The 23914-nt window shown below is 52.7% G+C and overlaps 1 protein-coding gene across 1 annotated transcript in view; it reads right to left on the bottom strand.

The window, feature by feature from the left end:
- EEIG1 (estrogen-induced osteoclastogenesis regulator 1) overlaps nucleotides 1-19957 on the bottom strand; it is a 45101-nt gene extending 25144 nt beyond the window's left edge. Inside the window, exon 1 of the mRNA XM_003407707.4 lies at nucleotides 19525-19957. Within this exon, the coding sequence (XP_003407755.1) occupies nucleotides 19525-19670 (146 nt within the window). The 5' untranslated portion in view covers nucleotides 19671-19957. The remainder of the gene's footprint in view (nucleotides 1-19524) is intronic.
- Nucleotides 19958-23914: the final 3957 nt, after the last annotated feature.

Genomic DNA, 23914 nt, shown 5'->3' with positions numbered 1-23914 from the left:
GGAAGGCGAGATGAGTGACCTGACCGCCCTGTGGCCCATCCCTGGTGACCACGCAGGGTGGTGTGGGGAGACGCAGGGACCTGGACTCAAAGCCTGACTGGGGCCTCTATCATGCACCCACAAAGGCTTACTGTGGGTACCAGCTCCGCACCAGGTCCCGTGCTGGGTGTAGAGACACAACGTGAGCACATCTGAGCACACCTCCCTTGAGAAACCCCTGGCTGAGCGGGGAGGCAGACATTACACAACAAAGTCATGACAATTGCCACCAACGTCAAGAAGCAGAAAGGAGTCAGAAGTGTATTGAGCAGAGCAGGGGTCTGAACTGGTCTCAGAGCAGGAGTCAGAGAAGGTTCTGGGGACAATGAAGTCAGAGGTAGAACCTTGAGACTAAGAGTGGTTGGTTGGGTGACGATTCGGGTAGAAGGATGTTCCAGGCAGTGGGAACAGCTCAGGGAAGACCCAGAAGAAAGGAGATGGCACCCAGGAGGAGGTGAGAAAAGACCAGGATGGCAGAAGCAGGCCGGTGCAGGCCAGGGGCTGCTTCAGTGGCCCAGGGGAAGCCCCATCTCAGTGAGTCCTGACTTCTTCGTCTGTAAAAGTACACAGTGCCCATCACATGGGGTGGTTGGGATGACTACAGGATGCCGTGTTCAGGCTCTTTTCTCCACTGTCCTGCGCAGCCAGAAGAGGCAGAAGATGCAAAGATTTCTGCCAATACAGTAAGTGTACAGATTGGCATCTGCCCCATCGCTCTCAGGGGACCAAGGCATGCAGCTGGCTACAACGGGGACCCCACATGGAGACCCCTGAATGATTGTGGCTCCCATGCAGATGTCACCACTGTGTCCCCAGAGCCCAGGACACAGCTGGTCTAGAGCAGGACCCTGGCCCTGGTCCGACCCTGGCACCTGCTCTGGAACACTCAGGCTCATCTTTAATCAACAATGAGAACAGTTTCCACTCACTGAGTGTGTTCTACGGGCCACATGTTTTATGTACATGACCAACTAAATCTGACTCCAAGCCTATGAGGTATGTGCCATTATCATTCCCATTTTGCAGATGAAGAACTGAGGCCCACAGAGGGGACCGGACAGGCCCAAGGTCACAGATCAGGACTCGATGCTGAGCCAAGGTGGTCTGGTACCAGGCAATACCTTCACCTCTACACTCCACTCCCTTCCCCACCCTGGCTCCCCTCAAACACAGGAAGTGGAGACCTGGGAGGAGGGAAACGCTTTCTTCCCAGGCTCTCAGCACCTGAAGACTGCTGAAAAGGCCTTGAAGGTCATGAAGGATGCCAGGCCAGGCTGAACTGAGCCACCGTCCTCAGCTTCTCAGACGGGGAAACTCGGGGCCTCCAGCAGTTTCTGTGATTCCCGGAAATCGACTTGCTGTCACATCCCCAGCACCTGGCCCACACCTGATCCAATGTTACTGCCCATTACGTGCAACAAGATCTCACAGTCTTGGAGCTCCTGGGACTCCAGTATGCAGGTGACGACAAGGGCCAGAGCCACAGGAGCTATCCCCTGGCCACAGGCTACCCGTGGCCCCCAGAATGTCAGGGTCCTTGCTGACAGGGACTAAATGGACCAGTTGGGACCTCTCCCCAGAGTTGTCACAGGAGCAGCAAAACAGAGAAGAGGTAACTGTGGAATCAGTGGGGCACAGCCCAGCCCAGCCCAGACCCTGTGACAGGACCATGGGACAGAGCTCCAGCATGAGCCCACATCCACCCTCAGCCCTTCACCTTCCCAACTCCCCAATGCCAAGTACTCTGTCTGTACATCTGTCTTGTTCATCACTGCATGCCCAGCACGGAGCCCTGTACTGACAGGGAGCAGTGTTCAATCCGTGACAGAAGCCATGGGCAGAAAGGGTGGTGGCGAGGCCCTCCAGGACAGGGGTTCTCAGATTTGAGCAAACATTAAAAAGCTAGCTTGTCAAAAATGCAGATTCCCAGGCACTGCCAGGACTACAGACTCAGGACAGGGTTTCCAACCTCAGCATCACTGATGTCATCACCACGGGGGCTGCCCTGTGTACAGTGTTTAGCAGCGTCCTGCCAGTAGCACAACTCCAGTTGTAACAACCAAAAATGTTTCCAGCCATTGCCAAATGTCCCCATGGGGGAACAAATCACCCCCACTTGAGAACCACCACTGGGGGCCTTGGTCTAGCCATTCTGAACAAGATCCCAGGTGATTTGGATGCAGGGAGCTGGGCACCCTGCAAAGAGCAAGGCTTTATTACATGAACCTTCCCCCAACCCCCAAAGGAGAAAAGATACATGGGGCCATCCCGCCCCTGGCTGGTAGCACAGTGGGAGCCCCTCCACCATACACACTCTGTCTCGGCGGCCCCTGGAGCCTGCACCTCTTCAGCCACGTCAGCTCTGTGACGGCCTGTCTCTCAGTCCTTGGCCTGGTTCCCGGGGAAGCAAGCGGGCGCAATGATGTAAGCAAGGTTCCTGGCTGATGAAACCCAGCCCAGGCCCAGGCTGGGAGAGGCCAGAGTCTAATAAGGAAACAATTTAAATCGACAACATCTGCCTGTGCTTCCCCGAAGAGGAGTACGGCCGCCTGGGCGGTGGGGGGGGGGGGCCCACTCCGGGGACCAGTCATGAGGGCCTCCATCCCGGCAACACAGCCAACGTGGCAGTCCGGCAGTGTCTGGCTCCTGCCAGGAATTCAGGGCCTTGCACAGGGGAAGCAACTTGTTACAGTTCTGGCATGGCCAGGCCCCTCCTCCCACGATGAGGCAGCAAGAAGTTCCTAGAAGCCAAACCATTCTGTTCCTGATACTGGAGAGCTCAGAGGAGCCACCCCAGCTGCCCCGACACCCCTTCTTTGTTTCCTGCTGTGAGCCCCGAGGGTGGCCTGGGCTTGGCAGATGGGCTGGGAGTAGTGGTTGGCATCAGCTAGTGACCTGCTGATGTAGGGAGTTGGTGGACAGCATCCTGGAAGCTTCAGAAACTCCAAGACGGAAAAGGCACTGGCCAGGTCACTCAAAGACTCAGGGTTAGGAGGAAGGGTTCTGGACCCAGATATGCCTGGGTTTGAATCCTGCTGCTCCCTAGCCAGTGCTCTTCAAAACCCCACTGAGGGCAGGCGCCGGCATCCCTGTTCTACAAACACATTGCAGCCTCTCTGCTATGGCTTCTGCACCCAAGAGTAAGGTTAGGCAGGTGACTCCAGCTTCCCTACTGCCTGTGGAACACCTGTGAATGCTATTCTCAGTTGATGCCCGTGGGTCACTCCCTCTTGCTCTTACAGCCCAAGAGGAGAGCAGGCCATTGAAGGGATCCAAAGTAAATGTTGGCTTCAGCCAAAGTTTAGACAGGCCCACAAAACAAAACAAGACTAAATGGGCACACGAGCCCAGGGGCAAGGACAAGAGGCAGGAGGGGACAGGAAAGCTGGTAATGGGGAACCCAAGGTCGAGAAAGGGAGAGTGTTGACATGTCATGGGGTTGGCAGCCAATGTCACAAAACAATATGAACTGTTTAATTAGTAACTAATTTGCTCTGTAAACCTTCATCTAAAGTACAATAAAAAACAAAGTAAACGTTGGCTTTGACCAAGCACTGGTGCAACCCCATGCACCTGTGTGAAGGTGCCGCCACCCCCACAACACGGGCCAGCGTGGCTCCTGTTTCCCACATACCTTCCCCTGTGCCAGGTGCTTCTCAAGGATTTACTCCCCACAGGCAGATTACCATCCACTCCACAGCTGGGGAAACTGACACTTGGTGAGTCCAGGCACTTGCTGCAGGTCACATGGGAGGTGAGGGTGGTTGTACCCCCCAGGCCCCACCTCAGAGTCCACTCCCCACCCCTACCCTGCAGGATCCTCGAGAAAATCTACCAAGGCAGTACGCTGTTTTCAGGGGGTTGTGGCCTCAGGGCGAGTTTGTCACACCGGTGACCCTGGACCCTTCGCTTTGTGGGATGACTCTTCACCAAGAGTCTCAATGACAGAAGAGGTGGCCAAACCCGTCAGGACCTGCTGCTAGTGGGGACCAAGCCAGGTCAAGCTCGGGTCAGAGGGAGACGTGGAAATACACTTCCCAAAAGGCAGACATTGTGAAAGTTCATAATGTTGGCTTCCTGCCTCCTGAGTACTTACTATGGATCAGGCGCTGAGCCGAGAGCTTGACCTCTGGGAATCCACACCCCAGTCCTGGGAGATGGGTACTACTTTCCCCATGTCACAGGCAAAGAAACTAAGGCACAGAACAGGAAAATCACCTGCCCAAGGTCTCACAGCTGGGAAAGGGCAAGGCCATGATTTGACCCCATGACTGTCTGACCCCAGAGCCCCAAACTGGGCCCCATGCTGGGCCTGGGTCAGACTGGTTGATCCAGGAATTCAGAGAAAGAAGTCACAGTTGGCATCATGCTGTGCTGCCATCGCAGCTTCCCCTCCCAGGGCCCACACCTATAGAACACAGAGCTTCAGGGTTGGCTCTGCTCAGGAAATTTGCCTTCTTGCGCCTGCAAGCCTCTCAGCAGGCCCACTCGCAAGTCACAGGAGGCACAGAGGCCGGGGTTCAAAGCTCAGCTCTGCCCCACTGGATGCTTGACCTCTTTGGGCCTGAATGACTCCTGGGGTTGCTGTGAGGGCCCAATGAGAGGAGAAGGCCTGGCACATACAGGTCGGGCACTCAATTAGACTGAGTGGAGGACAAGGACCAGATGCTCAGCAATCACTGGAGAGTGACTTGAGTGTCCATCTGAGATGGATGGTCCAGTAGGAAGCCAGGTATGCAAAGTCCCTAATTGAGCCCCCCACCCAGGACCACGGATCAGGGTATTTCCACAGGCCTTGAACCTGTCCGGGACACTCTGGCAGGGATGCCCAGGGCAGTGGGCAGACAGGTGGCTCAGGCGTGCCCAGGCTGCTCCTGGCTGACTCACACCCAGGTAGTGTTTGATCCACCAGAGGAGGAAGGGAAGAGAGAGGAGGGAACAAGCCCCATTCCTGGGACCTGGTTCCTCAAATGGCTGAACTTGAGTTACGGAGGTGTCCCTGTCCTCTAAGGCCCTAGTGTCCATCCATATCATCCTGAGGGCACGTCTACCCCTCCCAGCAGACTGGACAAATTACTTCCTCTTGGGGCCTCAGTGTGAGGTATGGTGAAATGGAACAAGGCTCCCATCCCTCAGAAAATGCAGGGCCTGGAGGCAGGGCCTTGTCTCGCTCACTGCTGTATCCCCAGTCCCAAGGAGGGCACCTGGTACAGTGGATGCTCAGTAAGAGTCTGATGACTAAGTTAGTGCTCATCTCACCCCTGTGCCCAACAAGGGCTGTGTCTAAGCCTTCTTGTACTGACATCTCTGCCTCCAGGGAAAGGAAGGGCCTCCCAGCCATGGGTGGGCTGCATGTTCTCTATCTCTACAGAGTCCAAGAGGTCAGGAGTCATCTCTGGAACTGCCACCCAAGTGTTCCTCCTGATGCACACAGCATTCCTTGAGGCTCCCTGCCTGGACTTCTGAGGTGCTAAACAGGGACCACTTTGCCAGAGTTACAGCTCCTCATGGGCCTGGTGCAGGCTCAGACCTGTTTTTCCGGCCATCTTCAGCGACTGCCCAAGATTCCAACCACAGGAGGAAGGGCTCAGGGTCAGGAGGGACCATGAGGCCCTGACTCACTATCTTCCCCTCCTCCTGAGACACCTGACTCCTCTGAGGACTCACTGACTGACCTGGGCAATCACTGCCTCTGCCTTGTACTTATTCCGCACAGGTTCACTGAGTACTTACTATGAGCCAGGCCTGCATGGGAAAGAAGGACATCCTAACATGCCTGCACCCACACTGTGCATGGCCATCCTTGCTCAGGTCTCTGCTGTAACCCTTAGGAAGTTCTAGAGCCCAGGGCCACTTGTCATTCAGGGAGAGCAAAGGCCAGTCCTCAAAGAGAGTTCAAGGCCAGAGCAGACAGTAGGCTAATGCTTCCCTTCCCCTGCTGTACTCACAGCAATTCTCTGCAAGATGGATGAGTCTAATGTCTCCCCTACTCATGGGCACTGAAGGCAGGGACCATGACTGTCTTGTCTTTGCTGGGCCCAGGGCAGTGTTCTGGTTCTAGTTATAAATGTTTCCTGAATGAATGAACAAGGGAAGAGAGAAGAGAAACAACTAAAGGGAGAGAAGAGGAAACATGGGTCTTTCTTCTCTCCTCCCACTCCTGGATCCCCTCCAGTAACTACCCTGGATTAATACCAATCACTGCCAGCCTCTCCTGAGCACTCACTTAGGCCAGAGGCTTGTTGGGTATAAAATGGGTTTAATTCATTTACTCCAAGCACCGAGAAGGAGCTTATTGCCCCATTTCACAGATGAAGAAACCAAGGCTCAGAGAGATCGCATGGTCTGGCAGCCTGAGGAGCTCTCCTGAATCACTAACCCCACAGCCCAGCAGTCCCAGCTGGAATTTGCAATAGGCAGAAGGAAAGTCCCCAGCCAGAGAAGACTGCTGGTAGAAGCCAAGATGAATTATTGCCTTGAAAACAGAAATGATGCTTATCAGGTCAGGATGGCTCAGGAGAAGACCTGAGGACCTTCCAGGCTTCCAGGGGCTATAGAAGGTTCCACATTTTTGTCTGAAGGACTCTGGCTCCCAGACACCACCCAAAGGTGTGGGGAGTCTCAAGGTTTGTTTTTGGCAGAGATGTGCACACATCAGTATGCAGCTCAACAGATTCTCATGGTGAACATATTATGTAGCCATTCCCCAAGAAACAGAATATTGTCCTCAGCTGCGTGAAGTCAGCCCCCCGACTCACGGCAACCCTATGCCTAAAGGGATGAGACCACTGTGATCCATAGAGTTTTTCATTGGCTGATTTTTGGGAAGTCGATCACCAGGCCTTTCTCCTTGTCCATCTTAGTCCAGAAGCGCTGCTGAAACCTGGTCTGCATCATAGCAACCCACAAGCCTCCACTGACAGATGGGTGGTGGTTATGCATGAGGTACACTGGCCAGGACCTGAACCTGGGTCTCCCACATGGAAGGTGTGAAATCTACCACTGAACCATCAACATTCCAGGCCCCAGAAGCCCCCTTCCAGTCATGACCTCCTCCTTGACAAAGAGAACACCAGCCTGACTTGTGTCATGATATTTGTTTTTATCAGGAACTTTACATAATAAATAACATCATACAGCGCACTCTTCTCTGGCTTCTTTCACTCAATGTTATGTTTGTGAGATTCATCCTTGCTGTCATGAGTAACAGCGGCTTGTTCATTCTCACTGCCATGTAGCATGCCTCGAGTTTTTGTTTTTAATCATTCCATGAAGACAGAGGTGGGAAACCACCCCTCTCAGCTGCTAGCCATCTCCTCTTCTGCAAACTGGAGCCTCAGTGGTCAACATCATCACTGCTGTAGGGGGTTCTAAAACACAAACCTGACTCTATTCCTCCCCAGGATAAGGTCCAGGCCAGCCCACCCCATCCCTACCTCAGCACTCTGTCCCTGCTCTTCCTCTGGTCTGAGCTACTCTTCTCCCACCCTCCACCAGCTTACCCTACTCACCTCCTCAGGGCCCGCCACCACAGCAATGAACACAAGCAAAACCAGACTGAGGGAAGATTCGATTCATAGGCCTGGTCCACTGGAGGGGGCTCTGAGTCCCCAGGGCCTAGCACTGGCCTCACACATAACAGTAGCAGAGTGGTAGTGGGGAACTGCCAGTGTGCTGCCCCACACATCTGCAAAGAACCTGTCTCTCTCAGAGGGGAAGTGGTGGGGAGGTGAGAGCAGCTCGCATGTGAAGAGCACTCAGGCTTCCGCCTCCCCAAGCACAGAGCTGCCCCTTCTCCCCAGCATCGCCTGCTCCCTTGGCAGGCTTTAGTTTGTTTTGAGCCACTAGGTGCCTGGCTCTGTGCTGAGCACTTTACTGCCTGATCTCTGGTCATCATCACCCCCATCTGATGGAGGGGGACACTGAGGCAGACAGGGCAAGCCCCTTGGCCACGGGCACAGAGCAAACTGGCAAGGTCCAAATGCAGAGTGCGGTCAGGCCACAGCTCCCTCCTCCCCCTATGCTGCTATGACCATCCCCTGCCAAGCAGTCCACCAACAAAGCCTATCGGTGCTGCTAGCTGCCTCTCAACTGCAGCCTCTGAGCCCATGGTGGTGCCCAGCTGCCCGGTGTGCGGGTGAGAGCTGTTCCTGATACGCACTGGCACCACAGGGCACAGGGGTGGGGAGGAGTGGGGCCCCAGCAGCTGACGGTCTAGCACCATCAGCACCCATACTGGTTCTGAGCCAGGGGAGGAAAGTCCCAACCTTAGGCCGGCACCGATCTGCAGCAGGAAGCCCCAAGACAACGAAGGTCACTTCTGCTGCCAAGGGCCCACAGTCTGGGGAAGGAGCTAGAGACATGGCTGGGAATTGCAGTGCTTCGAGATGAGGGCCCATAGGGGGTGAACAAGCCCAAAAGAGGCCAGAGAGGGCTTGCCAGAAGAGGTGGCTTCTGGGCTGCGCAGGATTTCAACCAGGTGAAGAAGTGGGGGAAGGGATCTTAAGGAAAAAGTAACTGCACGACCAAAGGCACAAAACTAGAAGAGTAAGAGGAGGTCACAGAAGCAGAGATGAGGACCAGGAGGGGCAGGGGACTCCCACCCACTGAGGGGCCCTGGTTTTCTGACCCACTCCCCTACCCCCTTAGCAGGTTGCCAGCCAGTGGCCCCCATCTAGTCTAGGGAGCTGTCATCTGCTGCCAGAGTGGGTCCCAGAGATGGCTTGCCCACTCCTGCAGGCAGAAGCTTTTCCAGGCTGGCCAGGCCAGCCCAGCCCAGCCAACCCAGTAGAAAGCTCAAGACCTCAACAGGATGTAGCTGAGTACCCCATCGCTGCAGGTTCAAGTCAATGGGGGCAAGAGGACGTGGACATCACTGGGGACCCTGAGCTCCAACCCTGGCTCCTAAAACACCAGGTGTGCTCTTCGTTCACATCTACCCCTGTGGAGGGCAGAGAGCCCAGTGCAGGAAGTGCCCTCTCCCTGCAGCACCCAGAAGAATCATAAAACAGAGCCAGCGCTTTAGTCCTGGCTCACAGGGAAGTGCCAGCTCCCACAGAGGGGCAACTGAGGCGCACCATCCGGCCCACCGCTGCGACTCTGCCCCAGGACCAGAGAACCACCGTAGCATGTATGGTGTGTCTGCCACGTGCCAGGAGCTGAGCTGGACGTCTGACAGGCATTATCTCATTGCCTCCCCCCAAAATGCTACGAGGCAGGCCCCAGCAGCCTCATTTCATAGGGAAGGTCACTGAGGCTTAGGAGCTAAATCCCTTGCCCAAGGTGGCACAATAGTGAGTGGCAGAGGCAAGACCAGAGTGTCAATGTGCATTGCCACTGTCTCCCTCTGCCTGAACAAACCCACTCTTCCCCCAGAGCATCCATGTGGGGTTCCTTCTTCCCAACCACTGAAAGGGGTCAGCAGAAGGGGGCTGTGGCCTGGCCACTCCCAGCTGACAGCTGGGCAGGGCAGGAGGGTGGGTGGCTGCGGGCCTGCACACTAGAGCTGTTCTAAGCCCTGGGGGCCGAGAGAGGCTCAGAGTAAAGACCACCACAGGCCCCAAGCAAACACTAAGACCGGGCAGCTTCAGGCCACACCAAGGCCTCCTGCAGCACAGTCTGACTTCACGGGCAACCAGCAGGTCTGGGGAGTGGCTGACCTCAGACCACAGAGCATATCTGGGCATCTGGGGGCAGGTGCACCCTCCCCACAATCCAAAGCGCTTGCCAGGCAAGGTGACTAATGAGGAGAGACACACTCCCCTGTCCCACCCAACCTTGAGTTCCAGGTCTCTTTGTAAGCAAATTTGATGTCTCCATCCTGCTTAAACCTTTCCATGGCTCCCTGGTGACATGAAGATAAATCTCAACTCTTTACTGTGATTGCTGAGGGTATTACTGCCCATCCCCAGAAGCAGGGTAAGCAGCCATAGGGTTACCACACGTCGGTCACCAGACTGCACATACCAAGTGCCCAGGCTCCCAAGCCCATGAGAAGACATGCTAGCAGCTCTTCTAGGACCAAGGAAGCGCTGTCTGAATGCAAATCACGACCTCCAGGTACTGAGCGAGCAGGGTTCAAAGGTGCTGAGGGACAGTCTCTTAGTCACCCCAGGCCAAACAGGGCCTGCAGGCTTGGTTGCTGCTAAGGGTCCCTGGCCACAGCAGCTCCCAGGAGAGAGCCAGAAGCGAGGAACAGGCCTTGGAGAATAACCTTGGCTTCATGGAGCCAGATCACCTCAGGTCAGGGCTGCTGGCAGTTGCCAGGTTGGCGGGCAGGCAGCAAAGGCTGCCAAGGCAGCACCTGCCAATGGTGTGGCCAACTGGCATCAAAGGCCAGGTCCAAGAAGCATACACCAAGGCCAGGCACAGGCTGGGCGGCTCCAGGTCTCGCCACGGCCACCAGCAGCATGGTCTGATCTTGCAGGGAGCCAGTAACTGGCCTGTTGCCACAGCCTCACCACCCAGGGTGGCCTCTGAGGCCTCACAGCCTCGCCCTGCCCACTTCTCCTGCCAGCAGGACTTCTTTCCACAGGCCACCTTGCCTCCTCAGGCATTCCCATGGGATGCCTCCCATAGAGGCCTCCAGGGGACCAGGTTTGGCCAAGTAAAACAAGGGAAATTGGTATGGGTGGGGACCCAAAGATGTGCAGTGGGATCAAGAGGAGGTGAGAGCAAGCAGGCCTGCCTGAGGAGGCAGCTGTATGGTCCTTGCAGCCTAAGGCTGCCATGTGGCACCAGCACCAAGACTTCCAACTTAAAATAAATGCAAACTCTGGATTTTTATGTGATCCAAAACCTTTAGAGGTCAACAAAACCCTGGCTACATTTGGCCACTGAGCACTCTCTGAATGTCCATTTCCCAACATCTACTACTGCTCAGCATGGTGCCAGCACTTCAGAACAAGGAAACCAACCTGCCTACTTGGCTTTCCAAAACTCTCTCCAGTTTGCCCACTCCCCTCTCTCTCCCTGCCACCACCCACCCAGGCCAGGCCAGCACTGCCCACGCAACTGACTCCATATGTCCCTCACTGAGTACAGGTCAGGCCCTGTTGCATCTTCCCCTGGCAGCCAAGAACCCCCGTTCTAATTGTCAAACCTGTCCAAATCGCTTGTCTGCCCCTCAGCAGGACCCCCAAGGCCATGAATGGTCCTGCCTAGCCTGGCCACCCTCCATCTTCATTTACTCCAGCCTCTCCTATATACTAACCACACCAGCCCCTTGCCAGGGTACCACTGGGACCAACTGTCTCCTCCTCCTCCCTCTCTACATTCTCAGCCTCCAAAGCCCAGGTCATACAACACTTGCTCTGTGAAGGAAAATGATGTCTTCTTCTCCTCAGTGGTCCCAGTGCACGTTTACGTGCTTCCCTCGCCCCGCTCAGGCCTGAGGGACAGAACCATGTGTCCATCTCCTCACTAAGATATGTCTGAGAGCAGGCCTCCTAGTATGGTGGCTTCAAGTGGGATTCCACAGCTTTTTCCAAGGAGGGAGGGAGCAGGGCTCAGAGAAGTAGAGGCCCTGGCCAAGCCTATGGTGTGTATGGAAAGATCATGTTACTAGCATCCCAGGGCTGCGCCCAGGTGCAGAGCCGACCTGTTCAAAGCCTTCTTCATGCCCAAGGAATCCCAAACATCCCTCAGAGGCTTCTCATCCTGGCTGGCATGATGCCAGGCACACAGAAGGTAGGTAGTATACCTGTAGTTGAGAGCAGGTACACACTCCTTCAACAGGTAACCAAACCAAAAACCAAACCCACTGCCGTCGAGTCGATTCCGACTCATAGCGACCCTATAGGACAGAGTAAAACTGCCCCACAGAGTTTCCAAGAAGCACCTGGTGGATTTAACTGCCGACCTCTTGGTTAGCAGCCGTAGCACCTAACCACTATGCCGCCAGGGTTTCCACAGGTAGTTCCCCAAAAATCACAGTGAAAAGCCAACTGAAGATTCAAAGTTACCAAAGAAAAAAAGGGGGAGGGGGGCTGCATCAAGCCACAAAGTCAGCTTTTTGGACAGCCTGACACACAAGAACAGAGCAAGAGGAGTCACCTGAAGGGCCCCTCCTCTCCTGGGCCAGACTGCCCCCTTCATACAAAGAGGGGTACTAAGGCACAGGGGACAGAGGTCAGGGCCAGCTCAGAGTCTACCCAGCTGTACCATTAGCTCCTCCTATGAATTGACCCTGGGCCAGTCATTCTCTGCCCTGGGCCTTAGTTTCTCTATATGTTGGCTCAGAGAATACTCTGTTTGTCTTCTCCAGAGAGGACTCACTGCGAGTTGAGTCTGCTCCTCCCTCATGTTTCCATCCCCTGGCACTACCAGCCACGTGCACGGGGCAGCCACAGGACCGGTGCCAGCTTGAAGCAGAGACCTCTTGGGAATTTTGGGATTATTTCTGTCTGAAGACTGCCTTGGACAGGGTGGCTGGAGACTGCAGGCCTGTCTCCTGCCCCACCCTGGTAAGACCAGGGCCTGGCCCATCACTTCCCAACTAGCCAGACTTGGCTGGGGCTCCTGCATCTCTCCTGGGAACCCTGGGGAAAGCCTGGCAGATGCCATTTGGATGCACCAGCCTGGTAGGGTTCCAGGGCAGGGATCTGACAAGTGCCCATTGTAGCCTGGTGCCAGCTCATGCCCGGCCCCAAGTCCATGGCAGTGACTCTAGTCCCACCCCCACCTTATGGCCCTGGGGATCCTTTTCCTTGCATCTCAAAAGTCCCGGCTCGGTGCCTCCAAACTATCTAAACCTGGTCTTTCTATACCATTCAACTCACTGAAAAGAACATCTGGGGGATGTCATGGGGGTCTGTAGCTACTTCTAACACTCTGCCACCAAGGCAACAAGGGACTTTGGACTGGACTTGCCCAAATTTAAATCATATCCCCATGACTCCCTAGCTGTATGACATGGGCCTAGCCACTTTAGCTCTCTGGACCCCAGTTTCCTCATCTATAAATGGAGATAATGCCATCAGCTCATGGGGCTGTTGAGGACTCAAGGGATCACACATTTGAGGTGCTCAGCAAGCCCCTGGTGTACAGCAAATGCACAATCAAAAGTGGTTCAAACGCTTAGGAATAAATCTAACCAGGGACGTGACGGACTCATACAATGAAAACTATAAAACACTGCTGAAGGAGATTAAAGAAGACTTAAATGGAAAGATGTTCCACGTCCATAGAATAGAAGACTTAATATCGTTAAGATACCAATACTTCCCAAAGCAATCTACAGATTCAAGGCAATCCTGATAAAAATTCTAACAGCCTTCTTTACAGAACTAGAAAAACCAATTGTCAATCCTCAGCTTTATATGGAATGCCAAGAGGCCCTGAATAGCTAAAACAATGAGAGAGAACAAAGTAGGAGGACTCACAGTTCCTGATTTTAAAACATACTATACAGCTACAGGAATCAAAACAGCCTGGTATTGGTATAACAACAGTCACATAGACCAATGAAATAGAATTGAAAGTCCAGAAACAAACCCACACATCTATGGTCAACTGACTTTTGACAAGGGTAATAAGTCTATTTGATGAGGAAAGAAGAGTCTCTTCAATAAATGGTGCTGGGAAAATTGGGTTTCCACATGCAGAAAAATGAAACAGGATCCATGTCACACCATGCACAAATTCAAGATGGATTAAGGACCTAAATTTGTAAACTAAATCCATAAAATTCTTAGAAGAACACGTAAGGGCAACACTGCCAAGCCTAGCTTTCAGCAATGGATTATTTACTACAATAACAAAAGCACAAACAGCAAAAGACAAAATAAATAAATGGGATCTTATAAAAATTAAAAACCTTTATTCATCAAAAAACTTTACCAAAAAAGTGAAAAGACAAGCTACGAACTGGGAGAATATCTTCGGAAATCATATCTCTAACAAGAATCTAATAACCAAAATACATATAAAACTTCCACAACTTAACAAAAAGATAAATAACCCAATCATAAAATGGGTAAAGGACCTGAGTAGACATTTCACCAAAGAGGACATTCAAATGGACACTAAACACATGAAAAGATGCTCAGTATCATTAACCATCAGAGAGATGCAAATCAAAACCACAATGAGATACCATAAGATAAACAAAACAAATAAACAGAAAATAACAAATGTTGGTGAAGATGTGGGGAAATCGGAACATTTATCCATTGCTGGTAGGAATGCAAAATGGTACAGCCGTTGTGGAAACCAGCGTGCTGGTTCCTCAAAAAAACTAAAAATAGAACTAGCATACCCAAACCCAAATAATGGGTTTGGGTATGCTAGTTCGATTTTTAGCATATGACCCAGCAATTCCACTCCTAGGTATATACCCAAAAGACTTGAAAGCAGATACTCAGAGACTGGTCCACCAATGTTCACTGCAGCACTACTCACAATAGCCAAAAGGTGGAAACAACCTAAATGCCCATCTGCAGAAGAATGGATAAACAAAATGCAGTACATACATACAATGAAATACTACTCAGCCAGCAGGAGAAATGAAGTCTTGATATATTATTCTATGGTATGGATGGAGCTTGAAGACATTATGCTGACTGAAATAACCCAATCACAAAAGGACAAATATGTACCTCACTTGTATAAAAAAGACAAGAAAACGCAAATATACAGAGACCAAAGTTTATTAGTGGTTAGCAGGGGTAGGAAGAAGAGGGAAGTAGGGGGTTAACAGTGATGGAAAAAACACTAATTAAGGGTAGGGTTGCACAGCTGATTATTGTAATTGCTGTCAAAAAGCTGTACACCTGTAAAAAGTTGAATTGGCAAAAGTTGTGCAATAAATACATTTACAACAATAACACACACACACATAAAAAAAGAGTAGCTGCTGAGGCTGCTAATGTAGAGCTAAACACCTCATGGGATTTAGTTTCTTAGTTTGGAGGTTCAGGGTCATGGTTTCACGGGACATCACAGTTAATTGGCCTAATAATATGTTTAGCGCTTCTGTTCTACCTCCTATTTTGTTGCACAGTGCCTAGGGTCTTAAAAGCTTGCAAGCAGCCATCCAAGGCACAACAATTGATCTCTACTCACCTGGAGCAACAGAGGAAGAAGGAGAGTCAGGAATAGGAGGAGGATATGGGATGTGAGGCTAACTGCCTCCATGAATAACTGCCTCTTTTGCCATGAGACCAAAACTGGATGGTGCCCAGCCACCATTACTCAACACTCTGATCAAAGAGTCCATAGATGAATTTTGATCAAAAGGGGGTAAGTGCAGAACAGAATTTCAAATTCTCATGGGCTCTAGACTTTCTGGAGCTGTGGAAGGTGGATGAACTCCTGAAACTATTGCTCTGAGATAATCTTGAAACCTTAAACCAAAAATATCCCCTGAAGTCATATTAAAACTGATAACTAGTAAATAGGTCTGCCTCCAGCATTATCAGTTGGAATCAACTCAATGGCAATGGGCTTGGTTTTTTGGTTTGAGCATTTTGCTCTTTTAAGAACTATCTATACGGGATCAAATTGACAACAGCAACTCTAAAGACTAGATAGGAACCTTAGGAGGCAGTGAGTTTGTTAGTGAGGGAGGAGCAATTCAGAAAAGGGTGAGAATAGTTGCACAACTTGAAGAATGTAATCAGTGTTACTAAATTATACATGTAGAAACTGTTGGTGTATTTTTGCTGTGCATATTCTCAACAACAAAATAAAATTTAGAGGAAAAAAAAAGTGTTTCAAGATGTAATGATAAATCATTCTTTTTCTCATTCTGCCATTTACCCGCTGGGTGACCTTCAGTGTGTGGCTTCACCTCTCTGGCCTCAGTGGCCTTCTGGATGGCTGAGAGGATTAACAGAAATATCATTTTCAAACCCCCCAGCACAGCACCTGGCACGAAGTACAGGCACTCAAAATATGCTGACTGTGAGGATGATTATTCATAATGAGGCCTTAGAAAGATGAGGCTGAAGAAGAGCCCAAAGTACCACCTGTTCTACCTGCTCAAATTGGGTCAGGTCGGAGCTGTGTACCCGGCAGCTGTCACGGAACCCAAAACGGAAACACTCCAGCTAGGTGGGTGGTGCTGCAGGGGGGGGGGACCAGGCTCACTCTGACACCACCCATGCTGCTACCACTGGGTCTCTGGGCCATCTTGGGGGTCTCTGGGTAGGGGGGAATATGCCACTGGATATGGCCCTGACACTACCCCAATTCAACAACAATAGGGCACCGGCTATTTGGAGAGATGGGCTGTGACGCAGGGCTTCTACACTACAGGCCAGGCTGGCGTATGGTGAAGGCAAGGCAAGAACCCAAAAACCACCCTCTCTTGGGTTAAGTCCCACACCCCAGGAAAAGCCAAACCAGCACAAAACTAACTTTAGGTCCCAATGTCACTGTAGGCTCTCTCAGCAAACAGGTACCCAGCACCCTCTAAGCGCCCAGCCTTGGAGGCCTCAACATTAGCTCTTTCCTCCTCAGCCTCACTCAGGTTTCACCCAGGATGAGGGCTGGGAGAGGCTGTTTGGGCTCAGCCAGTTCGAGGAATCTGTGTCTCCTTGCCAACAGAGAAGAAGGGGAGGCAGAGGTGAAATCTGAATGCTGTGGGCCAAGGCCTGGAACTTTCCAGACTTTCCCAGATACAGAAGCACGTTTAGGGTGGACGGAAAGTCCTATAGGTAGGGGAACAGAGGCTCCAGGGCCTAGGAGATCAGGCAAAAACTCAGTCTGGAGCTTGATATTAATTCCTTGGTGGTATCCAAGACCCTGCCCCTCAACACACATGCAGGCCCCCTGCAGAATCTACCTGGTCACTCTAAGATACGGAAGGAGCTGGGGCCTGGGACTTACTACCCATAGTAACCTCAACTGCTGCAGTACTTTACCTGGTATGTGGTATATATGGTATCCCCTGCTTTTCAAAAGTTTGCTTTATGCCACTTTGCTTTTACAAAAGACCTACATTAGTACGTGTTTTTGCTAATGAAAAGAAATCCAAAGAGGATTTTCACTTTTACAAGAAAAGGTGAAAAGCGGAAATAGCGTTCAGCATTTGTTTTGTACCAGCACACACCCAGAGCAGTGAGAGTGGGGTTGCCAAGCTCTTTCTCCAGGAACTACACTCAGCATCTCATCATCAAGCTGCCATAGCTTTGAACTGTGTCTGCAAGCCTCTCTGTTTTGTCTCAATTTATTTTGTGCATCTGTTAGCAAGATGTGTCCAAAGGTATCAGAAAAGCCTAAGAGAGATCATAAGGGTTTTATGTGTTACTTGGTATGATTTGGCAGGTTATTTTTTGGGTCTTGGGAACATTCAAAAAATTTTCTCATATAAATCATCGGTAATTGCTTCTTCACTTTACACCGTTTTGGCTTACGAAAGATTTCATAGAACTGCTCTACTTTCGGTTAGTGGAGGAAACCTGTATTATCCACTCCCCATCACAAGCCTAGGGAGGGTCTGATTTCCCCATTTTACAGAAAAGGAGACTGAGACTCAGAGGCAGAACAGGGTAGTGGTTAAAAGCACACCCTGAGTTTGAATGAATCTGGGCTCCAACGTATCAACTCAGGCAAGTCGCTCCCTCTCAGAGCCTTGGTGTCCATTTCTGTAAAATGAGGATAATAATCTCACTCTCCCCTCCCCACCTCTGCTCCATGGCACAGTCACGGGGTTAAATGAGAAGTACTTATAAAATGGGGAACACAGCACCCATAAATGCTGGCTCTTAGAATCAGAGAGGCTAGGTAATTTGCCCAAGGTCACACAGCCAGTGAATGGCAGACTATAGGCCCTAGCTCTGGGTGGCTGCAGACAGCCGGCTTCCCAAGCAACTGAGGACGGTCCCTGCCCCCACTGAGAAGGGCAGGCTGTCCGAATTCCTCAGATAAGTGGCTCCCAGCAGAGCGGGGAGCCTCCAGGCCTCAGCAGCGGCCAGAGCACACAGAAAGGGCGTCCTATCCTGCCCACACAGAGATTCCTAAACTTGGAGTAGGCTACACACTTCTTTCCCTTCCTCCAGCAGTGCATTCAACCTCTGGATTCATCCAACAGGTCCCCAAACAGGCCAAGTTAGATTGTCAACTGCCACCTGCAAGGTTCCTGGCAAGCCACTTCTTCCTCCCTCTGGGCCTTGGTTTCCAGGTCTACAGCACACACCCTCACCCTTGAACAGTGAGCCAGCTCTGACTAACTGAACTCACAAGGAAGCCTGAAGGAGCAAAGGGACATACCAGGGAAGAGAACTAGCATGTCCCAGGCATTGGACCAGGCTCTGCATTGCATTATCTTTCACTGAAACTTCAGAGCTCTCTGAGAAGGGACTTGTATTAGGCCTGTTTTCCAGAAGAGGAAACTGAGGCCCAGAGAGTGATTGAACCAGGATTTGAACTCCCATCTGTTAGATTCCAAGGGTCTCTCCTGAGCAGGCCAGAACTAGGTTGGGGGGGAGGGGACCCAACCAGCTGGGCATAGTCCAGGAACTCTGTCACCTTCAGCAATAAGCTGGGCAGCTGGACCTGCCAGGATGGGGAGGGACACAAAACCCAACTGGAAAGAGCCTCTTTCAGAGCAGACAGCAGCCTCCTGTACAAGGATATTTGCAATGCAAAGTAGCCCAGCTCTAGCCAGAAAGGGACTCAGTGGGGACTCAAACCCAGTGCCATCCGGTGGATTCCGACTCATAGCGGCTCTATAGGACAGAGCAGACCTGCCCCATAGAGTTTCCAGGGAGCGCCTGGCGGATTCGAACTGCCGTCCCTTTGGTTAGCAGCTGTAGCATTTAACCACTACGCCACATTAAACCAAAAAAAAAAACAAAAAAAAAACCCACTGCCATCGAGTCGATTCCAACTCATAGCGGCCCTATAAGGCAGAATAGAACTGCCGCATAGAGTTTCCAAGGAGCACCTGGCAGATTCGAACTGCTGACCTTTTGGTTAGCAGCCATAACACCTAACCACTATGCCACTATGCCACATTGGGAGGGCCAAAATCCAGTCACCTCCCTCCAGCCACCCAAGGCCTTCCCAGCCACTGGGGAGTGCTGGGAAACCTGCGGCTGGTGAAGGCTCTAAATCATATGACATCTCAAGTGGCCAGCTGGGGTGCAAGGGCAAGTGGGGGGGCTGTTCCAGGTGGCATCCCTCCCCCTACCATCCTCTGAAGGCACAAACTCCACTGGGCTCATTGGGCAAGTCTGTAGAATAGGTCTACTGAGGGCTGCATGCAGGGCCCCAAGCGCGGGCTGAAAGAATAGACCCCCCAGATATCCAGCCGGTCACCTGCAGCCCGGCACCCTGCCCGCTTCTTCAGGCCCAAGCCTCCCAATCGGCCAGTCCAGCATTGTGCAATCCCTTGAAGACACACATACACAATCCACAGGACTCTCCCTGGCCCCCAAAGGGGCCCTTTCACTCTTGCCAAGTGGATGTGTTTCGCTCATCACTCCCCTCCCCTCCAGGCACCAGGCTTCCACACGGGCCACAACCACCCCCAGCTCCTACCTTGACGACAAGCTGACAAAATCCCCGCCATCCAGCAGCCGGACCTTGCAGAAGAGGACCCCGTTCACGAAGGGGACCGCAGTCAGCTCTTCCAGGGTAAAAGTGGTTTGGAATTTGAATTTCTTCTTTTTCATCAAGAAAGCCATGGGCGAGTTCCCTGAGTCTGAAGCCCCGAAGGCCAAGGAAAAAAAGGGGGCAGAAATCCCCAGGATTCCTTTCCCTACACCACACCCCCTCCTCAAAACACTAGAGCAGGATCCCGCCCAAAAGGTGGCGGAGGCGGCAGAACGGGTGGGGGTCTGAGTGTCCAGTCCAGTTCGCGGGTCAGCTGGCTTCACCCGCGGGGGGCCGGAGCTCGGAGGGGCTCGGAGCGGCCGGGGGCTTCACCGGCATGTAAACAGCGGGGCATGGCCCAGTAGGCAAGAGCAGGGGTGGCTGGCGGTGCGCGAGCGGCCGCGCTGGCGGGCAGCATCCCGAGCCGCGGTCCCCGGGGAGCTCACGCCGCGCGACCAGGCGCGGCGGGCGGACCGGTGAGACTGAAAGCGACTGGGAGACCGGCAAGGCTGAGGGCTGAGGGCGGCCCCGCCCCCGCCCCGTTGGCGGCCGGGGGAGGCACCCTCGCCGCGCACACGCCCCCGCACCTGGATGCCAGGCGGCCTGCGCAGGTGAGTGCAGGGGTAAGCTGAGAGCACCCCCAGGGGGCGGCCGGGAGCTCGGGGGAGGGCCTCTCCAGGAGACACGTCGGGGGCGCTCCGGACCGGGGTCTCCGGTCCGGAGTCCGCGCTCAGGCCGGGAACGTCCGGTCGTCAGCCTCCTCCGGGCGGGCACCGGGCCCGGCCCTGGGCAGCGGGGACGCTGCCTCCTACTCGGTCCTGGATCCCGCGCTGGGGGCCCTGGCGGAGCTGAGGCACCTCTCCGGCCCGGCCGGTGGCGCTCACCTCGCCCGCCGCCTCTGCCCAGCACCCCGTGAGCAGCAGCGCTGCCGCCTGCGCCCCCGACGTCGCTGCCGCTGCCCGCCCAAGCCCGACGCTGCGCGGCGCCGCTGCGAGAATGCCGAGGCCCTGCGCGGCCGCCCGCGGAGCCGCCGCTGAGCGCGGGAGGGGCGGGGCGCCGGCGGCCCAGCCTGCCCGTGATTGGGCGGCCCGGCGGGGCGGGAGCGGAGCAGCGTCCCTGTTTCCGATTGGTGGATGGCGGCGTGAGGCGGGACTCGCGGGAGACAGAGGCGGCTAAGAGCCTTGTGATTGGTGTGCTGCACAGCTGGGTCCGCCTCCTCCGCTGGGGCGGGGCGGAGGGAAAAGAAGAGGGGCCCCGGGAAGGCTGTGGGAGGTCGCGGGGCGGGGAGCTGGGGCTGCTTGGGCAGGGAGGAAAGCGCGAGTAGAAGAAAAGAAGAAACAATGAGGAGGAGAAACGGTATGAAAACTATCGCTGGAACGGCCTTCCAGTATTCCTGCAGATTTCAGGCCCAGAAGATAGTCCCATTTTTTCAGAAAACTGACTTGCAGAGGGGTAACCGGGACTGGACCCAAGTCTTTGGTCTCCAAATCTTAACTTTAGAGCACTGAAAAGTGTCTGAATAGGCTTCACCGAGGTGACACAACCTTGTGACCCAGCTTCTTTCATCCCAAGCTGTTATCCAAGCCTTTTGCTGTCGTGTAGTTTCTTGCCTAGTTATAGCTTGTTTCCCTGACTGGATTACCTAGTTGCTCTGGAGGCGGGGACTGCTTCCAGAGCCTCGTATCTCCTGACACAAAGAAGGCACTCGACGTACTGTATAGTTCATTCATGCAGGTCCCAAATGTTTAGTGGGTAATCTGCTCTGAACCAGGCTCTGGGACTTAACATGAGCGCCATGGGCCTGCCCTCTCCAGGCTCAAGATAGAGAAACAGATGAGGACACAGGCAGTTGTAAATCTGATGGATAAGAGCTGTAATACTGGACATGCAGTAGTCTAGAAAGAAGTATAGCCACAGTGCTCCTTGGAAGGGAGGATGGTGAGATTTCATCTCATGTACTTTGCACATGTTATCAGAAGGGACCAGTTCTTGGAGAAGGACGTCATGCTTGGTAAAGTATTGGGTCAGCGAAAAAGGGGAAGACCCTCAAGAAGATGGACTGACAGTGGATGCAACAATGGGCTCAAACATAGCAACGATTGTGAGGATGGTGCAGGACAGGACAGTGTTTCTGTTGTACATAGGGTTGCTATGAGTCAGAACCCACTCGAAGGCACCTAACAACAACAGGGGAGCTCAAAGGAGGGACCTGAGGGGGAGACAGGGTGCTCAGAGAGAAGGCTTCTCACATAAGGTGATGCAGGCCACCTGCAGGATGCATGTAGGATCCAGGCAGAGAGCTGCATGTACAGAGGTCTGGTGGCCAGAGAGAACGGAGTGCCTACAGAAAGTTCCAAGTCCCAAACGGCTGCATTGTGATTTTAGAGAGAGGCAAGGTATGAGACTAGAAAAGCCGGCAGCAGCCGTATCCTACAGAGCCCTTGTAGACCAGAGTGAAGAGTTTAGATTTTCCCAAGGGCACTGAGGGGCTACTAACAGGTTTTAAGCAGGTCAGTAACATGTCAGATTTGCTTTTCATTGTAAGAAGCTTTCTCTGGCTATAGGTAGTGTGGAGAGGAGATGGGAAACAGATACGGGAGTGAGGGACCAGATGTGGTGATCCAGGCAAGAGATGATGATAGAACTTCAGTACTGGGGGGAGAACGGGACAATAGATCTGAGAAGCATTCAGGAGGCAGATTAGGCTGAATTTAGGGATGAGTTAGGTCTGGACATGTAACCAAGGACTCAAGTTTCTAATTTCTTCCCATGTTCCCCTTTCAGCTTTCCTAGGCATAAAATGAGTGGTGATCCGTGCTTCTCTCAGTTTCTCCCATCATTTAGAAAACACAACCCAATGGGAGAAAAATGATAATAGCAACTCCCAGTGCTACTATTTATTCCCATTTACAGAAAGGGAAATTGACGCCTGAAGAGTTTAAATCACTTCACTAAGGTCTTGACCCTGGAGTGCAGTTTCTAGAGTGCTAAGCTTTTTTTTTTTAAGCTGTGCGCCCACTCTTACCCTCTCTGAGCCTGCTCCATGGGGGTAGAGCCTGTGGCTTCTCACCCCAGGGAAGATTTCAGAAGAAGGAACCAGCCAACGATGTCCTGAGGCCTGACTGATTCCTGGGCTGTGACCATGAATAACCTCTGGCCGCCCCAACAGGAAGCAGAGTGGGCCTGACTACCAGACTTAGCACGGGTTGGGCATTTATCTCCCTGCAGCCTGTGGGCTGGGAACCCAGGAAGTTTCTCTTGCCTTCGCTTCTCAGTGAGGGAGGAGTGGTGCCAGGGCAAGATGCTGGATTTGGGGTGAGACAGGCCTGAGTTAGAATTCTGGCTCTGCTGCGATGGGCAGTGTAGCTTTGGTTTGGAATATTGAGGCTCGGAGGGGGGTCATTATGGTATGATCGGGACCATTTCCCCTGGAGCCAGTAGACCTGGGTTCTAAGTCCAGCTGACACACTATTGACTGCCTATGTCACACAAACTTTATCCATCTCTAAACCATAGTTTCTTCCCCTGTAAAATGGGAATAACAATACTACTCTTTCTAGAGTTTTGTGAGGACTTCGGGATGCTGTTCCTGTGAAAAGCTCAGGCCTGGAGGGACACAGGAATCTGAGCAGGAAACTCCAGCCCAGCACTTCCACTTCCCCCAGCAGCCCAAATTCCCAAGCCTGGCATGTCCTACCTTCTTGAGACGCTAGACAGACATAAGGGCTCCTTTAGCCTTGACCATGATTTTGAATAATTATTACCATTGCTCAACAAGGGGTCAGCTCTTCCTCTGAAACATGTCCTCAGAAATGTGCCCCTCTTCTCTCCCTATTGCTCTGTCTCCACTCTGGTCTGAGCCACCAGAGTCTCCTGCTGGGATGGCTGTAACAGCCTCCTTACCTGTTTGCCTCCTTCTGTTTTTGCCCCCTGACAATCCAGTCTCTGCACAGCAGCCACAGCGAGGTGAGAGTGCCATGGAAGGGACGGTTGGTGTCAGAATTGGTAAAAAGGGGAGAATGAGGAAGCATGTGTGACCTCTGCCTATAGGAATCAGCCTAGGGCTGTTGATCTTTTTTATTTTTATTTTTTATTGTACTTTAGATGAAGGTTTACAGAACACAGTAGTTTCTCATCAAACAATTAGTACACACATTGTTCTGTGACATTGGTTAACAACCCCACAACATATCCACACTCTCCCTTCTCAGCCCTGGGTTCCCTATTACCAGCTTTCCTGTTCCCTCCTGCCTTCCAGTCCCTGCCCCAGGGCTGGTGCACCCCTTCAGTCTTGTTTTGTTCCATGGGCTTATTCAGTCTCTGGCTGAAGGGTGAG

This window comes from Loxodonta africana, chromosome 9 (assembly GCF_030014295.1).
Source record: "Loxodonta africana isolate mLoxAfr1 chromosome 9, mLoxAfr1.hap2, whole genome shotgun sequence".
In the NCBI taxonomy this organism is placed as follows: Eukaryota; Metazoa; Chordata; class Mammalia; order Proboscidea; family Elephantidae; genus Loxodonta; species Loxodonta africana.
Note: the sequence above shows the minus strand (reverse complement) of the source record. Positions and strands in the feature narration are given on the sequence as shown.